Source organism: Ranitomeya variabilis, chromosome 5, assembly GCF_051348905.1.
Source record: "Ranitomeya variabilis isolate aRanVar5 chromosome 5, aRanVar5.hap1, whole genome shotgun sequence".
Taxonomy (NCBI): Eukaryota; Metazoa; Chordata; class Amphibia; order Anura; family Dendrobatidae; genus Ranitomeya; species Ranitomeya variabilis.
Window position 1 is genome coordinate 341,340,009 of NC_135236.1, and position 14,804 is coordinate 341,354,812.

Sequence of the window (14,804 nt, forward strand, 5' to 3'; positions counted from 1 at the left end):
CCTTAACGCTCCCTGTATAGTGGGTGGTCTACCTGGTCAGCTCACCCTTGGGAGGTTCGTTGTCGTGGATCTGCGGGTCCACTCCAGGTGTTCCAAAAGATCTCACACAATGAATGATTCTATATACAACTTTTAAATTGCACTCCCTGTTAAGTCATACCACTAAAGTATACCATGTTTCTTTACTTCTGCTGGTAATTTTTGGTGACAGAGGTAATAATTCTAGTGGAAGTGGTTGTCAGAGCTTGTTACCTGACCCATTGGAGGGGAAAGGGTTGCATTAAGACTACTGTTAGCCTAGTCTCTGACCCATTCCTATTCTTTGGGGCTGGCAGATTGGGGTTCATTGGATTCATCTTTCTAAGACACCAAAATACCTTGTCCTGGCCATGCTATTACACAAAGACATCCTTAAACTAGTTTTAATTTTTTTGCAGCTTTCATTTTTTCCTCCCCTTCTTCAAGTAGCCACAATTTCTGTTTATTTTTCTGTCAGCATAGCCTTATAAGGGCTTGTTTTTTTGCAGGATGAGTTGGAGCTTTGAATGACAACATTCAGTTTACAATGTATTGCGCTGGTAATCAGGAAAAAATGTCATGTGCGATGCAATTGCAAAAAACATATTTTGCAGCAATTGTTATTTTTTGTTTTGATTTTACAGCAATCTCCCTCTTTGCCACTCAGTCTAGTACGACTCTAGGTCATTCTATCACTCATTGCCCCCCAGGCAGTTCTATCCCCCATTGCTTTTTCAGTTCACCAATGGTCATTCCGATGTCGCTCTGTAGGGTCTTGAGCCAGCGGATTCTTGGATGTCCTCTTCTTCTTCTGCCTCTGACTGATCAAAGCATGATGTCTTTCTCCAATGACTGACTTTGCATAATATGACATTGATTGGATGGTAAATAAGATGCAGCAATATGATTTTCAGATAATTTTAATGCAATTTTTTTTTATTTTAGTCATGAATAAAAATTCTGATATTTGAGCTGTGTGAGCAATTTTTTTGGTCTTGCTTTTTAGCATTTACTATACTGGTTAAATAATTGTATACTTTCAAGGATCAGACTTTTACATATGCAATAATGCTGAATATGTTTATTTTAAATTTTTGACTTGTTTATATTTAATGGCAAAAATAGAGGTGATTCCAGTTTTTCAATTCTTTAAAAGCTTTTAAAATCTTATGTTTTACTTTTTTTTAGTGCCCTTTGGGGACTTGAGTCGGCGATCAAACAGTATTGCACAATATTGCTAAAATGATGCCTCATGGCCTTCAGGAAGTTCAAAAGTGTCCATCAACTGCCCATATTAGAATAAACACTCACGGGACCATGCAACTTATGTTCTGCTGTCAGAAAGTGACAGCTGTATTTAAGGGGGTAAACAGCAGATTTCGGAGCTTAGTTCTGATTGCTGCTGTTACAACACTACTACTGCAATAAAAGGGAAAGCACTTACCGCAAATATTGCTTCTCCAATCCTTTATAAAAATGTTATTTTCAGCACAAGCCAATGCATAATTTTTTAATGCAGTGCACAAACCTGCTGTAAGATCTTCACTTATGCAAGTTGATTCCACACATCTCTACAGATTAAAAGAATGGGAATATAAATGGAAATACATTAGTGTAATATTAACTTTTTCAATTTCTCATTCACTATGAGAGAAGTATTTAGAAACTGTCACCAACTGCTCAACTCCAGTTACTTACTTTTACAAAATTGTGATTAATCATTATTAACAAATTATCATTTTAATTTGCTCTCCTTAGTATGGCACACAGACTTCCATAAAATGCTTGTTAGGCATTCTTCATATGTCCGTTTTTCCAGTATGTGTTGCATCCATTTTTTTCATGGATACCACACATACCCATTAAAATCTATGCTGCTATGCAAATGTCTGTGTTTTTACATGGACCATGTTTCCATGCAAAAAACATGGAAACATATCAATTTTTTCTGGCCGCATGGATGACAAGAGCTAGTACAAGTCTATGGGTCTGTGAAAAGCGAGTACAGTGCAATGATGGCATCCGTATGCTCTACGTGCACATTGCAAAGTACAGGAGAAGCTTTGTAATTTAATTTTTTCTTTATCTATACCGGAAAACCACTAATTATACACTCATGGTAAAAATGGACACACAGATGGCACACAGATGACACACTGAAGGAAAACACAGATGACACCGGTATCTGTTTTTCATGTATGTGTTTTATACAAACGTGTGAAGGAGGCCTTGCCAAAACTAAAATATGCCATGTTCACTGTCACAATCCAATTTTCCTCTAAAAGGAAATTATTTTCACTATAACTCAAGCAATTCATGTAACTCAGGCTAGCAAACAGCTTTTTCATCTAAATGAAATGACAGACTATGTCTAAATTCGAATGATGGCAATTCGGTGCGTTTTTTTCTGCAAAGTATTTCCATGCACAAAAAATGTAGCATATTTCAGTTCCAGCAAAGGTGATAAGATTATTGTAAATCTTATGCCCACTGTGCTGTATTTTTTACAACTGTGGAAATTGACCTGCGGTGTGTTTTTTAAATTCGCAACATGTGTATTTGTCATGCTGTAATTAAGAATTTTATTTAAATATTTTCCCCATTAAAATGAATGAGACGTAAAACATTTACAGATAAAGACTTCATAGTGGAAAAGCATTAAAAACATATGTAATCCTCACATAACTTTATCAATAAAGTTTTATGAAAGCTAGGTAACTCATAAAAAGGAAGTTTCAAAAGCAAATAGTTTTACTGAAACCAGGACACACCAAAAAGAGTCAAAAAACGCAGCTGACAAGACGTGACATCTAAGTGATGGTGCCGGGCAGGTGCACAATGCTGTTAAACTACAGATTAACCTAATATCTGCAGGTTAACATCATTTTCAGGTGACAGGTTCCCTTTAAGACTTCCTGCCATCATATCTACTACAAAACCAAATATCTAAGAAGATCCAACACTAGCACATCCATACTGGATATAGCCCTCTAGTAAAGAGCACTGTGTAATTCTTTATTTTCCCCGCAATGATATTGAACACCAATTGTTATAGGAATATAACCAGGCAAGAGACCAATTTAGTAAAAGAGAGTACAAATCTAAAAAAGTTTTAGACCTACAGTATTTGTGCATATGGCAAAAATAGAATTTAAATATTACTATTACATTGATAATACAGAAACATATTGTTTAAATAAAGCAATATATAAAGAGCAAACCACATTTTATGAAAGAATCCATACATCATAGTAGCTTCTGTAATCCACGTCAAAATGACACCTAGCAAATGGTCCATTGGGATCTTTAAGCCGAGAACAATGCTCTTCAGCAAAATTTACTAAACGAAAAAGAGACTTGCATTAGAGTATTGGATTTAGATTTCCCAAAAAAAGCATAGAACATTTTTTAACATTCCTAGATAGCTGACTGTAATGCAACGATACAGCCTAGGTTGCTATCAGTTCTTTATTTTTCACATTTAGCTAGAGATAATTATGAAACATTTAAAATTTTAAAAAACGCAACAACATGGCAAAAGAGAACATATCAAATTATACTATATGTGCTGTTTGTTTTGTTTACCATTATCAAAGCTGATGCAAGTTGGCGGATCTGGTTTTTGGCAAGAAGACAATGTCCATGAGCTGAAAAAGACTTCTGGTAAAGACTCCACTATGTTTTGATTTGTCAAGAAGTCATCGTCGCCTTTATTATTGTATGAACCACATAGTCCTTTAAAGAAAAGAAAGGAGAGGTATAAAATAAACTGTATAACATTAAAAAATGCTGTTGTCCTTATTTAATGTAATGATATAAACAATAGTGGAATTAATCTGAATACCAATTAAAACATTTTCTTGGAATATAATAAGGAATGCTTCTAAAAAGAAGCACTCCTCTCATCAAAATGTTTATGTTCTTATTATATTGCAGTCATCATATTTCATATATATATATATATATATATATATATATATATATATATATATATATATATATATATATATATATACAGTACAGACCAAAAGTTTGGACACACCTTCTCATTTAAAGATTTTTCTGTATTTTCATGACTATGAAAATTGTACAGTCACACTGAAGGCATCAAAACTATGAATTAACACATGTGGAATTATATGCTTAACAAAAAAGTGTTTGCAGCGCCCCAGGGTCCTGGTCGTTGCAGTAATATCATTCTCCTCAAGGGGGGAGTGATGTTACGTTTGGAGGCAATGAAGGAGATCTCTTTACCAGGTATCACAAACATACAACACATTTCATACTCCAGTCCACCAGGGGGAGCTATGCTCCTATTTATTAGGGCACTCTTCACACTTAGGTAAAACTGGTGGCCTGGAGAGGAAGTTAGGCAGTTGCTGTCTGAGCTCCGCTCAGGTAGTTGGTCCCTGACAGGGGTGGGAGCCTGTCAGAGGCCTAGACAGAAGGTCACGGAGCTGTGCCTGCCGCACGTGCGGCAGTTCCTAAGAAAAGACATGAGCAGAGAACTGTATTGTAGAGAGGGTGAGAAAAGAAGTAATAGCAAAGGAGTGGATACCAGAAGGAGTTTTGCCCTGCACAGGCTGCCTCCTTCTGAGGCGCAGGATCCGGTAGCTGGAACACCGAGGGAGCAACAGTCCTTTATGCCTTACTCCAGAGACCGACAGGACAGCTAATTTCATGTTACTGATCCACCCCATACCCAGGAGGCAAGGTGGCACCCACGAGAAGCCGGGGCATGATAGGGTCCTTGTAAAAAGCCTCAAGCCACCGGTCATATGGGTTGTCCTATCCATCTGAGGGACAGAGAGAGAGAACATCTATAACATCTGTGAGGACCTTATGAGAGGCTCAGCAATAAGGTACTACAACACCAAGGAGCTAGAGGAAGGCTACTGATTTCCACCTGGATAAGGGGACTCTGGATTTGCCTCCAAACCGGCCGGACTCTGTCTGCCCTGTGATCTTTTGCTCGGGACTGTGGATGCTGAAGCCTTCAGTAAAGGTAAAGAGACTGCAACCTTGTGTCCTCGTTCTTCACTGCACCTTACACCATCCACCATCTACACACTGGGAAGTCCTGGGGACATACTTCACCTGTGGGAAGGTATACCATCTAGCTGCCATAACATCACCCCAGCGGACCCCTAAAAGCAGAGTCGGTCACCCTGACCGAATACCACAGGTGGCTTCACGAACATTTCCCCTTTAAAGACCTTTCCCCTTTTACAATGAACCTCCCGAGGGCCATGGACTGGGTCAGCCACTGTGACATCCCAATTGAGAACCGAAGGACCCGGTACCGAGTTCCCCTAGCCCTTGGGGGCGCTCCATGTGAAACAACTGAAAATATATCTAATATTCTAGGTTCTTCAAAGTAGCCAACTTTTGCTTTGATGACTGCTTTGCACACTCCTGGCATTCACTTGATGAGCTTCAAGAGGTAGTCATCGGGAATGGTTTTCCAACAATCTTGAAGGAGTTCCCAGAGATGCTTAGCACTTGTAGGCCCTTTTGCCTTCACTCTGCGGTCCAGCTCACCCTAAACTATCTTGATTGAGTTCAGGTCTGGTGACTGTGGAGGCCAGGTCATCTGGCATAGCACCCCATCACTCTCCTTCTTGGTCAAATAGCCCTTACACAGCCTGGAGGTGTGTTTGGGGTCATTGTCCTGTTGAAAAATAAATGATGGTCCAACTAAACGGAAACCAGATGAAATAGCATGCCGCTGCAAGATGCTGTGGCAGCTATGCTGGTTCAGTATGCCTTCAATTTTGAATAAATCCCCAACAGTGTCACCAGCAAAGCACCCCCACACCATCACACCTCCTCCATGCTTCATGGTGGGAACCAGGCATGTAGAGTCCATCCGTTCACCTTTTCTGTGTCGCACAAAGACACGGTGGAACCAAAGATCTCAAATTTGGACTCCTCAGACCAAAGCACAGATTTCCACTGGTCTAATGTCCATTCCTTGTGTTCTTTAGCCCAAACAAGTCTCTTCTGCTTGTTGCCTGTCCTTAGCAGTGGTTTCCTAGCAGCTATTTTACCATGAAGGCCTGCTGCACAAAGTCTCCTCTTAACAGTTGTTGTAGAGATGTGTCTGCTGCTAGAACTCTGTGTGGCATTGACCTGGTCTCTAATCTGAGCTGCTGTTAACCTGCAATTTCTGAGGCTGGTGACTCGGATAAACTTATCCTCAGAAGCAGAGGTGACTCTTGGTCTTCCTTTCCTGGGGCAGTCCTCATGTGAGCAAGTTTCTTTGTAGCATTTGATGGTTTTTGCCACTGCACTTGGGGACACTTTCAAAGTTTTCACAATTTTTCAGACTGACTGACCTTCATTTCTTAAAGTATTGATGGCCACTCATTTTTCTTTACTTAGCTGCTTTTTTCTTGTCATAATACAAATTCTAACAGTCTATTCAGTAGGACTATCAGCTGTGTATCCACCAGACTTCTGTACAACACAACTGATGGTCCCAACCCCATTTATAAGGCAAGAAATCCCACTTATTTAACCTGACAGGGCACACCTGTGAAGCGAAAACCATTCCCTGTGACTACCTTTTGAAGCTCATCAAGAGAATGCCAAGAGTGTGCAAAGCAGTCATCAAAGCAAAAAGTGGCTACTTTGAAGAAGCTAGAATATAAGACATAATTTCAGTTGTTTCACACTTTTTTGTTAAGTACCGTATATACTCGAGTATAAGCCGAGATTTTCAGCCCAAATTTTTGGGCTGAAAGTGCCCCCTCGGCTTATACTCGAGTCACGGTCTGTGGCAGGGTCGGCGGGTGAGGGGGAGAGGGCGCTGAGGCATACTTACCTAGTCCCGGCGATCCTGTCACTCCCCCTGCCCGTCCCACGGTCTCCGGGTGCAGCAGCCTCTTCCCCTGAGCGGTCACGTGGGACCGCTCATTAGAGAAATGAATAGGCTGCTCCACCTCCCATAGGGGCGGAGCCGCCTATTCATTTCTCTAATGAAGCGGTGCCGGTGACCGCTGACAGAGGAAGAGGCTGCGGCACCGAACACAGGCAGGGGGAAGGAGCGGGACGCCGGGAGCAGGTAAGTATCGCATATTCACCTGTCCTGGTTCCACACGCCGGGCGCTGTCTCCATCTTCCCGGCGTCTCTCTCTCCTCACTGACTGTGCAGGTCAGAGGGCGCGATGACGCATATAGTGTGCGCGCCGCCCTCTGCCTGATCAGTCAGTGCAGGGAGACGCCGGGAAGATGGCGCCGAGAAGCTGCAAGCAAGACAGGTGAGTATGTGTTTTATTATTTTTATTGCAGCAGCAGCACAGCTATGGGGCAATAATGGACGGTGCAGAGCACTATATGGCAGAGCTATGGGGCAATGGTGCAGAGCACTGTATGGCACAGCTATGGGGCAGTAATGGTGCAGAGCACTATATGGCACAGCTATGGGGCAATAATGGTGCAGAGCACTATATGGCACAGCTATGGGGCAATAATGGACGGTGCAGAGCACTGTATGGCACAGCTATGGGGCAATGGTGCAGAGCACTATATGGCACAGCTATGGGGCAGTAATGGTGCAGAGCACTGTATGGCACAGCTATGGGGCAGTAATGGTGCAGAGCACTATATGGCACAGCTATGGGGCAGTAATGGTGCAGAGCACTGTATGGCACAGCTATGGGGCAATAATGGTGCAGAGCACTATATGGCACAGCTATGGGGCAGTAATGGTGCAGAGCACTGTATGGCACAGCTATGGGGCAGTAATGGTGCAGAGCACTGTATGGCACAGCTATGGGGCAATAATGGTGCAGAGCACTATATGGCACAGCTATGGGGCAGTAATGGTGCAGAGCACTGTATGGCACAGCTATGGGGCAATAATGGTGCAGAGCACTATATGGCACAGCTATGGGGCAGTAATGGTGCAGAGCACTGTATGGCACAGCTATGGGGCAATAATGGTGCAGAGCACTATATGGCACAGCTATGGGGCAGTAATGGTGCAGAGCACTGTATGGCACAGCTATGGGGCAATAATGGTGCAGAGCACTATATGGCACAGCTATGGGGCAGTAATGGTGCAGAGCACTGTATGGCACAGCTATGGGGCAATAATGGTGCAGAGCACTATATGGCACAGCTATGGGGCAGTAATGGTGCAGAGCACTGTATGGCACAGCTATGGGGCAATAATGGTGCAGAGCACTATATGGCACAGCTATGGGGCAGTAATGGTGCAGAGCACTGTATGGCACAGCTATGGGGCAATAATGGTGCAGAGCACTATATGGCACAGCTATGGGGCAATAATGGTGCAGAGCACTATATGGCACAGCTATGGGGCCATAATGAACAGTATGGAGCATCTATTTTTATTTTTGAAATTCACCGGTAGCTGTTGCATTTTCCACCCTAGGCTTATACTCGAGTCAATAAGTTTTCCCAGTTTTTTGTGGCAAAATTAGGGGGGTCGGCTTATACTCGGGTCGGCTTATACTCGAGTATATACGGTATATAATTCCACATGTGTTAATTCATAGCTTTGATGCCTTTAGTGTGAATGTAAAATGTAATTTTTTTTTTATTCTATAAACTTCTGACATCATGTCTCCGAATTTCCAACCAATAAACTTTGTATTTTTTTCTGACAAAGAAAAATGGTCAAAATTAAAAAAACAAACAGTGCTTCCATACCTCAAATAATGCAAAGAAAACAAGTTCACAATCATTCAGAAACAACAATGCTAATGTTTTAACTCAGGAAGAGTTCAGAAATCAATATTTTGTAGAATAACCATGATTTTTAATCACAGCTTTCATGCGTCTTGGCATGCTTTCCACCATTCTTTCACACTGCTTCTGGTGCAAAAATCTATAAGCTGTTCTTCTGTGTTTGATGGCTTGTGACTTTCCATCATCCTCTTGATTACATTCCAGAGGTTTTCAATGGGGTTCGGTTCGGGTCTGGAGATTGGGCTGCCCTTGACAGGGTTTTGATGTGGTGGTCTTTTAATTTTTGCCAGAGCTGTATATATCTTATTCTACTGTTCTCCGTTATGTCCATGACATCACATGATTAAGAGCATACTAGCTGAATCCTTCTAAGCTCTATGTAAAAATAGGAATCCTCTTTTTGGTGCACTAGTAATAATTAAAACTACAATTCTGTATCAGTGCAATGTTCCTGGCAGAGGGATGGAGTAGAGCAAGGGAAAGAGACTTCCTATTTTTAGATAGAGCTTAGAAGTATTCAGTTACTCTGTTTTTAATTATGTGATGTCATAGACCTAATGGAAAAGAGAAGAATTAACTGGGTAGAAAGAGAAAATGAGCAATTGTAAGTACATAGTGCTATATAATATGTTGACTGCAATATATTAAGGAGGCAAAAACTTTGATGGGAGTGCTTATTTTATAATACTATGCAAATGAATGAAGAATTTCAATTGAACTGTTATGACTGCCAAACATAACATAAAACCAGGAAGACAAATACTTTAGTCTGACAGGTTCCTGTTCAGACTACGAAAGCTTTTCTTTGACCCTGGTCTGTCCCTGCCTGACCAAGGAGTTTGGCACCTTAAGATAATGCAATGGCACCCCCACTCAACAGTAGCTTAAGCTGAATGTGCTTCACAGCTCCTAGGATCGCTAGAATAGCAAGTTCCCTAAGGAGTAAGGAATCACATACAAAACAACTGCAACCAAAACAAACTACAGCACAGTGAATGAATCCAACAAAATCTATCACCAGCAGTAAACAATAGTAGGTAGTAGGGGAGAGTAGGGTTGAGCGAAACGGGTCGATCATTTTCAAAAGTCGCCGACTTTTGGCTAAGTCGGCGTCTCATGAAACCCGATCCGACCCCTGTGCTTGTCGGCCATGCGGTACGCGACTTTCGCGCCAAAGTCGCGTTTCAATGACGCGAAAAGCGCCATTTCTCAGCCAATGAAGGTGAACGCAGAGTGTGGGCAGCGTGATGACATAGGTCCTGGTCCCCACCATCTTAGAGAAGGGCATTGCAGTGATTGGCTTGCTGTCTGCGGCGTCACAGGGGCTATAAAGGGGCGTTCCCGCCGACCGCCATCTCACTGCTGCTGATCTGAGCTTAGGGAGAGGTTGCTGCCGCTTCGTCAGAAGCAGGGAGAGCGTTAGGCAGGGTCCACTAACCACCAAACCGCTTGTGCTGTAGCGATTTCCACTGTCCAACACCACCTTCGGTGTGCAGGAACAGTGGAAGCTATTTTTTTTTTTTTTCCTCAGCGCTGTAGCTCATTGGGCTGCCCTAGAAGGCTCCGTGATAGCTGTATTGCTGTGTGTACGCCACTGTGGAAACCAACTGCTTTTTTCAAAGCACATATCCTCTTGTTCCTTTCTGCACAGCTATCTTTTTTGTTTGTCCACACTTTTTATTTAATTTGTGCATCAGTCCACTCCTATTGCTGCCTGCCATACCTGGCTTAGATTACTGCAGGGAGATAGTAATTGTAGGACAGTCCCTGTTTTTTTTTTTTTTTTTTTTTTGTGGGAGATTAAGATTGGCATTTCTGCTACAGTGCCATCCCTGTGTGTGCCATCTCTCACTGAGTGGGCCATAGAAAGCCTATTTATTTTTTCCGTGATTTGTGTTCTAAATTCTACCTCAACACAAAAACACTACATCAATCAGTGGTAGAAAAATATTGGCCTCAGTCAGGGCTTGTGTGCCACTGCTGTGTGTGCTATCTCTCATTCAGTGGGCTATAGAAAGCCTATTTATTTATTTATTTATTTATTTTTCTTATTATTTGGTTTCTAAAGTCTCCCTGAAAAAAAAAAAAAAAAAAAAAACAGTGGGAGAGTAATATTGCCCTTTCAGCTTGTGTGCCAGTCTTGACTCCTGGGTGTGCCACCTCTCTCTCATTCAGTGGGCCATAGAAAGGCTATTTATTTTTTTGTTTTTTTTAATATTATTTGGTTTCTAAAGTCTCCCTGAAAATAAAAGAAAAAAAACTTAAGAAAACAGTGGGAGAGTAATATTGCCCTTTCAGCTTGTGCGCCAGTCTTGACTCCTGGGTGTGCCACCTCTCTCTCTCTAATTGTGGGCCATAGAAAGCCTTTTTTTTTTTCTTTTTTTTTAAATATTATTTGGTTTCTAAAGTCTCCCTTAAAAAACAAAAAATACATAAAAAAACAGTGGGAGAGTAATATTGCCCTTTCAGCTTGTGTGCCAGTCTTGACTCCTGGGTGTGCCACCTCTCTCTCTCATTCAGTGGGCCATAGAAAGCCTATTTATTTTTTTGGTTTTTTTAATATTATTTGGTTTCTAAAGTCTCCCTGAAAAAAAAAAAAACATAAAAAAACAGTGGGAGAGTAATATTGCCCTTTCAGCTTGTGTGCCAGTCTTGACTCCTGGGTGTGCCACCTCTCTCCCTCTCATTCAGTGGGCCATAGAAAGCCTATTTTTTTTTTTTTTTAAATATTATTGGGTTTCTAAAGTCTCCCTTAAAAAACAAAAAATACATAAAAAAACAGTGGGAGAGTAATATTGCCCTTTCAGCTTGTGTGCCAGTCTTGACTCCTGGGTGTGCCACCTCTCTCTCTCATTCAGTGGGCCATAGAAAGCCTATTTATTTTTTTGGTTTTTTTAATATTATTTGGTTTCTAAAGTCTCCCTGAAAAAAAAAAAAACATAAAAAAACAGTGGGAGAGTAATATTGCCCTTTCAGCTTGTGTGCCAGTCTTGACTCCTGGGTGTGCCACCTCTCTCATTCAGTGGGCCATAGAAAGCCTATTTATTTTATTTTTTTAAATATTATTGGGTTTCTAAAGTCTCCCTTAAAAAACAAAAAATACATAAAAAAACAGTGGGAGAGTAATATTGCCCTTTCAGCTTGTGTGCCAGTCTTGACTCCTGGGTGTGCCACCTCTCTCATTCAGTGGGCCATAGAAAGCCTATTTATTTATTTTTTTAAATATTATTGGGTTTCTAAAGTCTCCCTTAAAAAACAAAAAATACATAAAAAAACAGTGGGAGAGTAATATTGCCCTTTCAGCTTGTGTGCCAGTCTTGACTCCTGGGTGTGCCACCTCTCTCTCTCATTCAGTGGGCCATAGAAAGCCTATTTATTTTTTTGGTTTTTTTAATATTATTTGGTTTCTAAAGTCTCCCTTAAAAAACAAAAAAAACATAAAAAAACAGTGGGAGAGTAATATTGCCCTTTCAGCTTGTGTGCCAGTCTTGACTCCTGGGTGTGCCACCTCTCTCATTCAGTGGGCCATAGAAAGCCTATTTATTTATTTTTTTTAAATATTATTTGGTTTCTAAAGTCTCCCTGAAAAAAAAAAAAACATAAAAAAAACAGTGGGAGAGTAATATTGCCCTTTCAGCTTGTGTGCCAGTCTTGACTCCTGGGTGTGCCACCTCTCTCTCTCATTCAGTGGGCCATAGAAAGGCTATTTATTTTTTTGGTTTTTTTAATATTATTTGGTTTCTAAAGTCTCCCTGAAAACAAAAAAAACATAAAAAAACAGTGGGAGAGTAATATTGCCCTTTCAGCTTGTGTGCCAGTCTTGACTCCTGGGTGTGCCACCTCTCTCTCTCATTCAGTGGGCCATAGAAAGCATTTTTTTTTCCTTGATTTGTGTTCTAAAATCTACCTCAACACAAAAACACTACATCAATCAGTGGGAGAAAAATATTGGCCTCAGTCAGGGCTTGTGTGCCACTGCTGTGTGTGCTATCTCTCATTCAGTGGGCTATAGAAAGCCTATTTATTTATTTATTTTTTTTCTTATTATTTGGTTTCTAAAGTTTCCCTGAAAAAAAAAAAAACATAAAAAAACAGTGGGAGAGTAATATTGCCCTTTCAGCTTGTGTGCCAGTCTTGACTCCTGGGTGTGCCACCTCTCTCTCTCATTCAGTGGGCCATAGAAAGGCTATTTATTTTTTTGGTTTTTTTAATATTATTTGGTTTCTAAAGTCTCCCTGAGAAAAAAAAAAAAATAAATTAGGTGGGAGATTAATATTGACATTAGTGCTTGAGTGACAGTCCTGCGTGTGTGTCATCTCTGTGATTTTGTGCCACAGAAAACAGTGTGTAACATTGTGCCTGATTTTCCTTGTGGTCTCACCAACCTGTTAAGGGATATTGAAATCATACTGAAGTTATAGCTCACCGTGTAAGTTGTTTGACAGCAACAAATAAAGTTACTTTGGTTAAGATTTTAAAACAATGAGGAAGTCTGGTGCAAGAGGTCGTCGTGGGCGTTCATTGTCAGCTGGTAATGATGGTAGTGGTAGTGGAGCATCAGGTGGTCGTGGGGATAAAAATATTCCACCTAAGTCTGGAGCTGTGGAGCCAGTTTCGTCGTCAGGCTACACAAGGCCTCGAACGCTCTCTTTTCTGGGAGTAGGAAAACCGCTTTTAAAGGCGGAGCAGCAACAGCAAGTTTTGGCTTACATTGCAGACTCAGCCTCTAGCTCTTTTGCCTCCTCTTCCGAAACTGGTAAATGTAAAAGCAGCGCGTCGCTTGTGGATGTTCACGGTCAGGGACAAGTCGCTTCCTTGTCCTCCTCAGCAAAAACTACAACAAGAGAGAAGGATGCAGCAGGCGACACAACGGGTCACTCCATGGAGCTCTTTACACATACCGTCCCTGGCTTAGAAAGTGAAACATTTAACAGGCCATGCCCATTACAAGTAGATTCTGACATGGAGTGCACTGATGCACAGCCACAGCCAGAGTACTATGCTGCTCCTTTGACTCAGACCACCACATTGCCCTCTCAGGGTACAGATCCACAATCAGACCCTGATGAGACTATGTTGCCCCGCCACGAACGCTATACCACCGACCGACACAGTGACACAGACGAAGTTGCACACGAGCTCGAAGAGGAGGTAATAGATGACCCAGTTATTGACCCCGATTGGCAGCCATTGGGGGAACAGGGTGCAGGCGGCAGTAGTTCAGAAGCGGAGGTGGAGGAGGGGCCGCAGCAGGCATCAACATCGCAACAGGTTCCATCTGCCGGGCCCATATCTGGCCCAAAACGCGTGTCAAAGCCAAAACCTGTTGGAGGACAGCGTGGCCATCCGGTTAAAGCTCAGTCTGCAATCCCTGAAAAGGGATCCGAGTCTAGGAAGAGTGCAGTCTGGCATTTTTTTAAACAACATCCAACTGATCAGCGCAAAGTCATCTGTCAAAAATGTTCAACTAGCTTAAGCAGAGGTCAGAATCTGAAAAGTCTAAATACTAGTTGCATGCATAGACACTTAACCACCATGCATTTTCAAGCCTGGACTAACTACCAAACGTCCCTTAAGGTTGTAGCACCCTCGGCCAATGAAGCTAGTCAGCAACGCAACATCCCTTCCGTCACTGTAAGGCCACCATTTTCCGCACCACCGGCAGTATCTGTGCAGGTTTCTTTGCCAGCCAAAAGCAGTCAGGGTCAGGGAACCACCAGTTTTGTAGGAGGAAATATTGCATCTAGGGCACCGGCGGAAACAATACCGTCTCCAACCGTCTCTCAGTCTGCCATGTACACCGGCACACCCGAAAGTTCCACGATCTCCAGCTCTCCAGTCCAGCTCACCCTACATGAGACTCTGGTTAAAAAAAGGAAGTACTTATCCTCGCATCCGCGTACACAGGGTTTTAACGCCCACATAGCTAGACTAATCTCGTTAGAGATGATGCCCTACCGGTTAGTTGAAAGCGAAGCTTTCAAAGCCCTGATGGAGTACGCTGAACCACGATACGAGCTACCCAGTCGACACTTTTTTTCCAGAAAAGCCATCCCAGCCCTGCACCA

At 42.0% G+C, this 14,804-nt stretch overlaps 1 protein-coding gene across 1 annotated transcript in view; it reads right to left on the bottom strand.

Annotated features, from left to right (window-relative positions):
- Nucleotides 1–14,804, bottom strand: part of MUC19 (mucin 19, oligomeric) — a 763,086-nt gene that overhangs the window by 467,302 nt on the left and 280,980 nt on the right. Inside the window, exons 21-23 of the mRNA XM_077264813.1 lie at nucleotides 3,604–3,753; nucleotides 3,264–3,358; nucleotides 1,463–1,589 (exon numbers count right to left, since the gene is read on the bottom strand). Coding sequence (XP_077120928.1) covers nucleotides 1,463–1,589; nucleotides 3,264–3,358; nucleotides 3,604–3,753 — 372 coding nt within the window. The remainder of the gene's footprint in view (nucleotides 1–1,462; nucleotides 1,590–3,263; nucleotides 3,359–3,603; nucleotides 3,754–14,804) is intronic.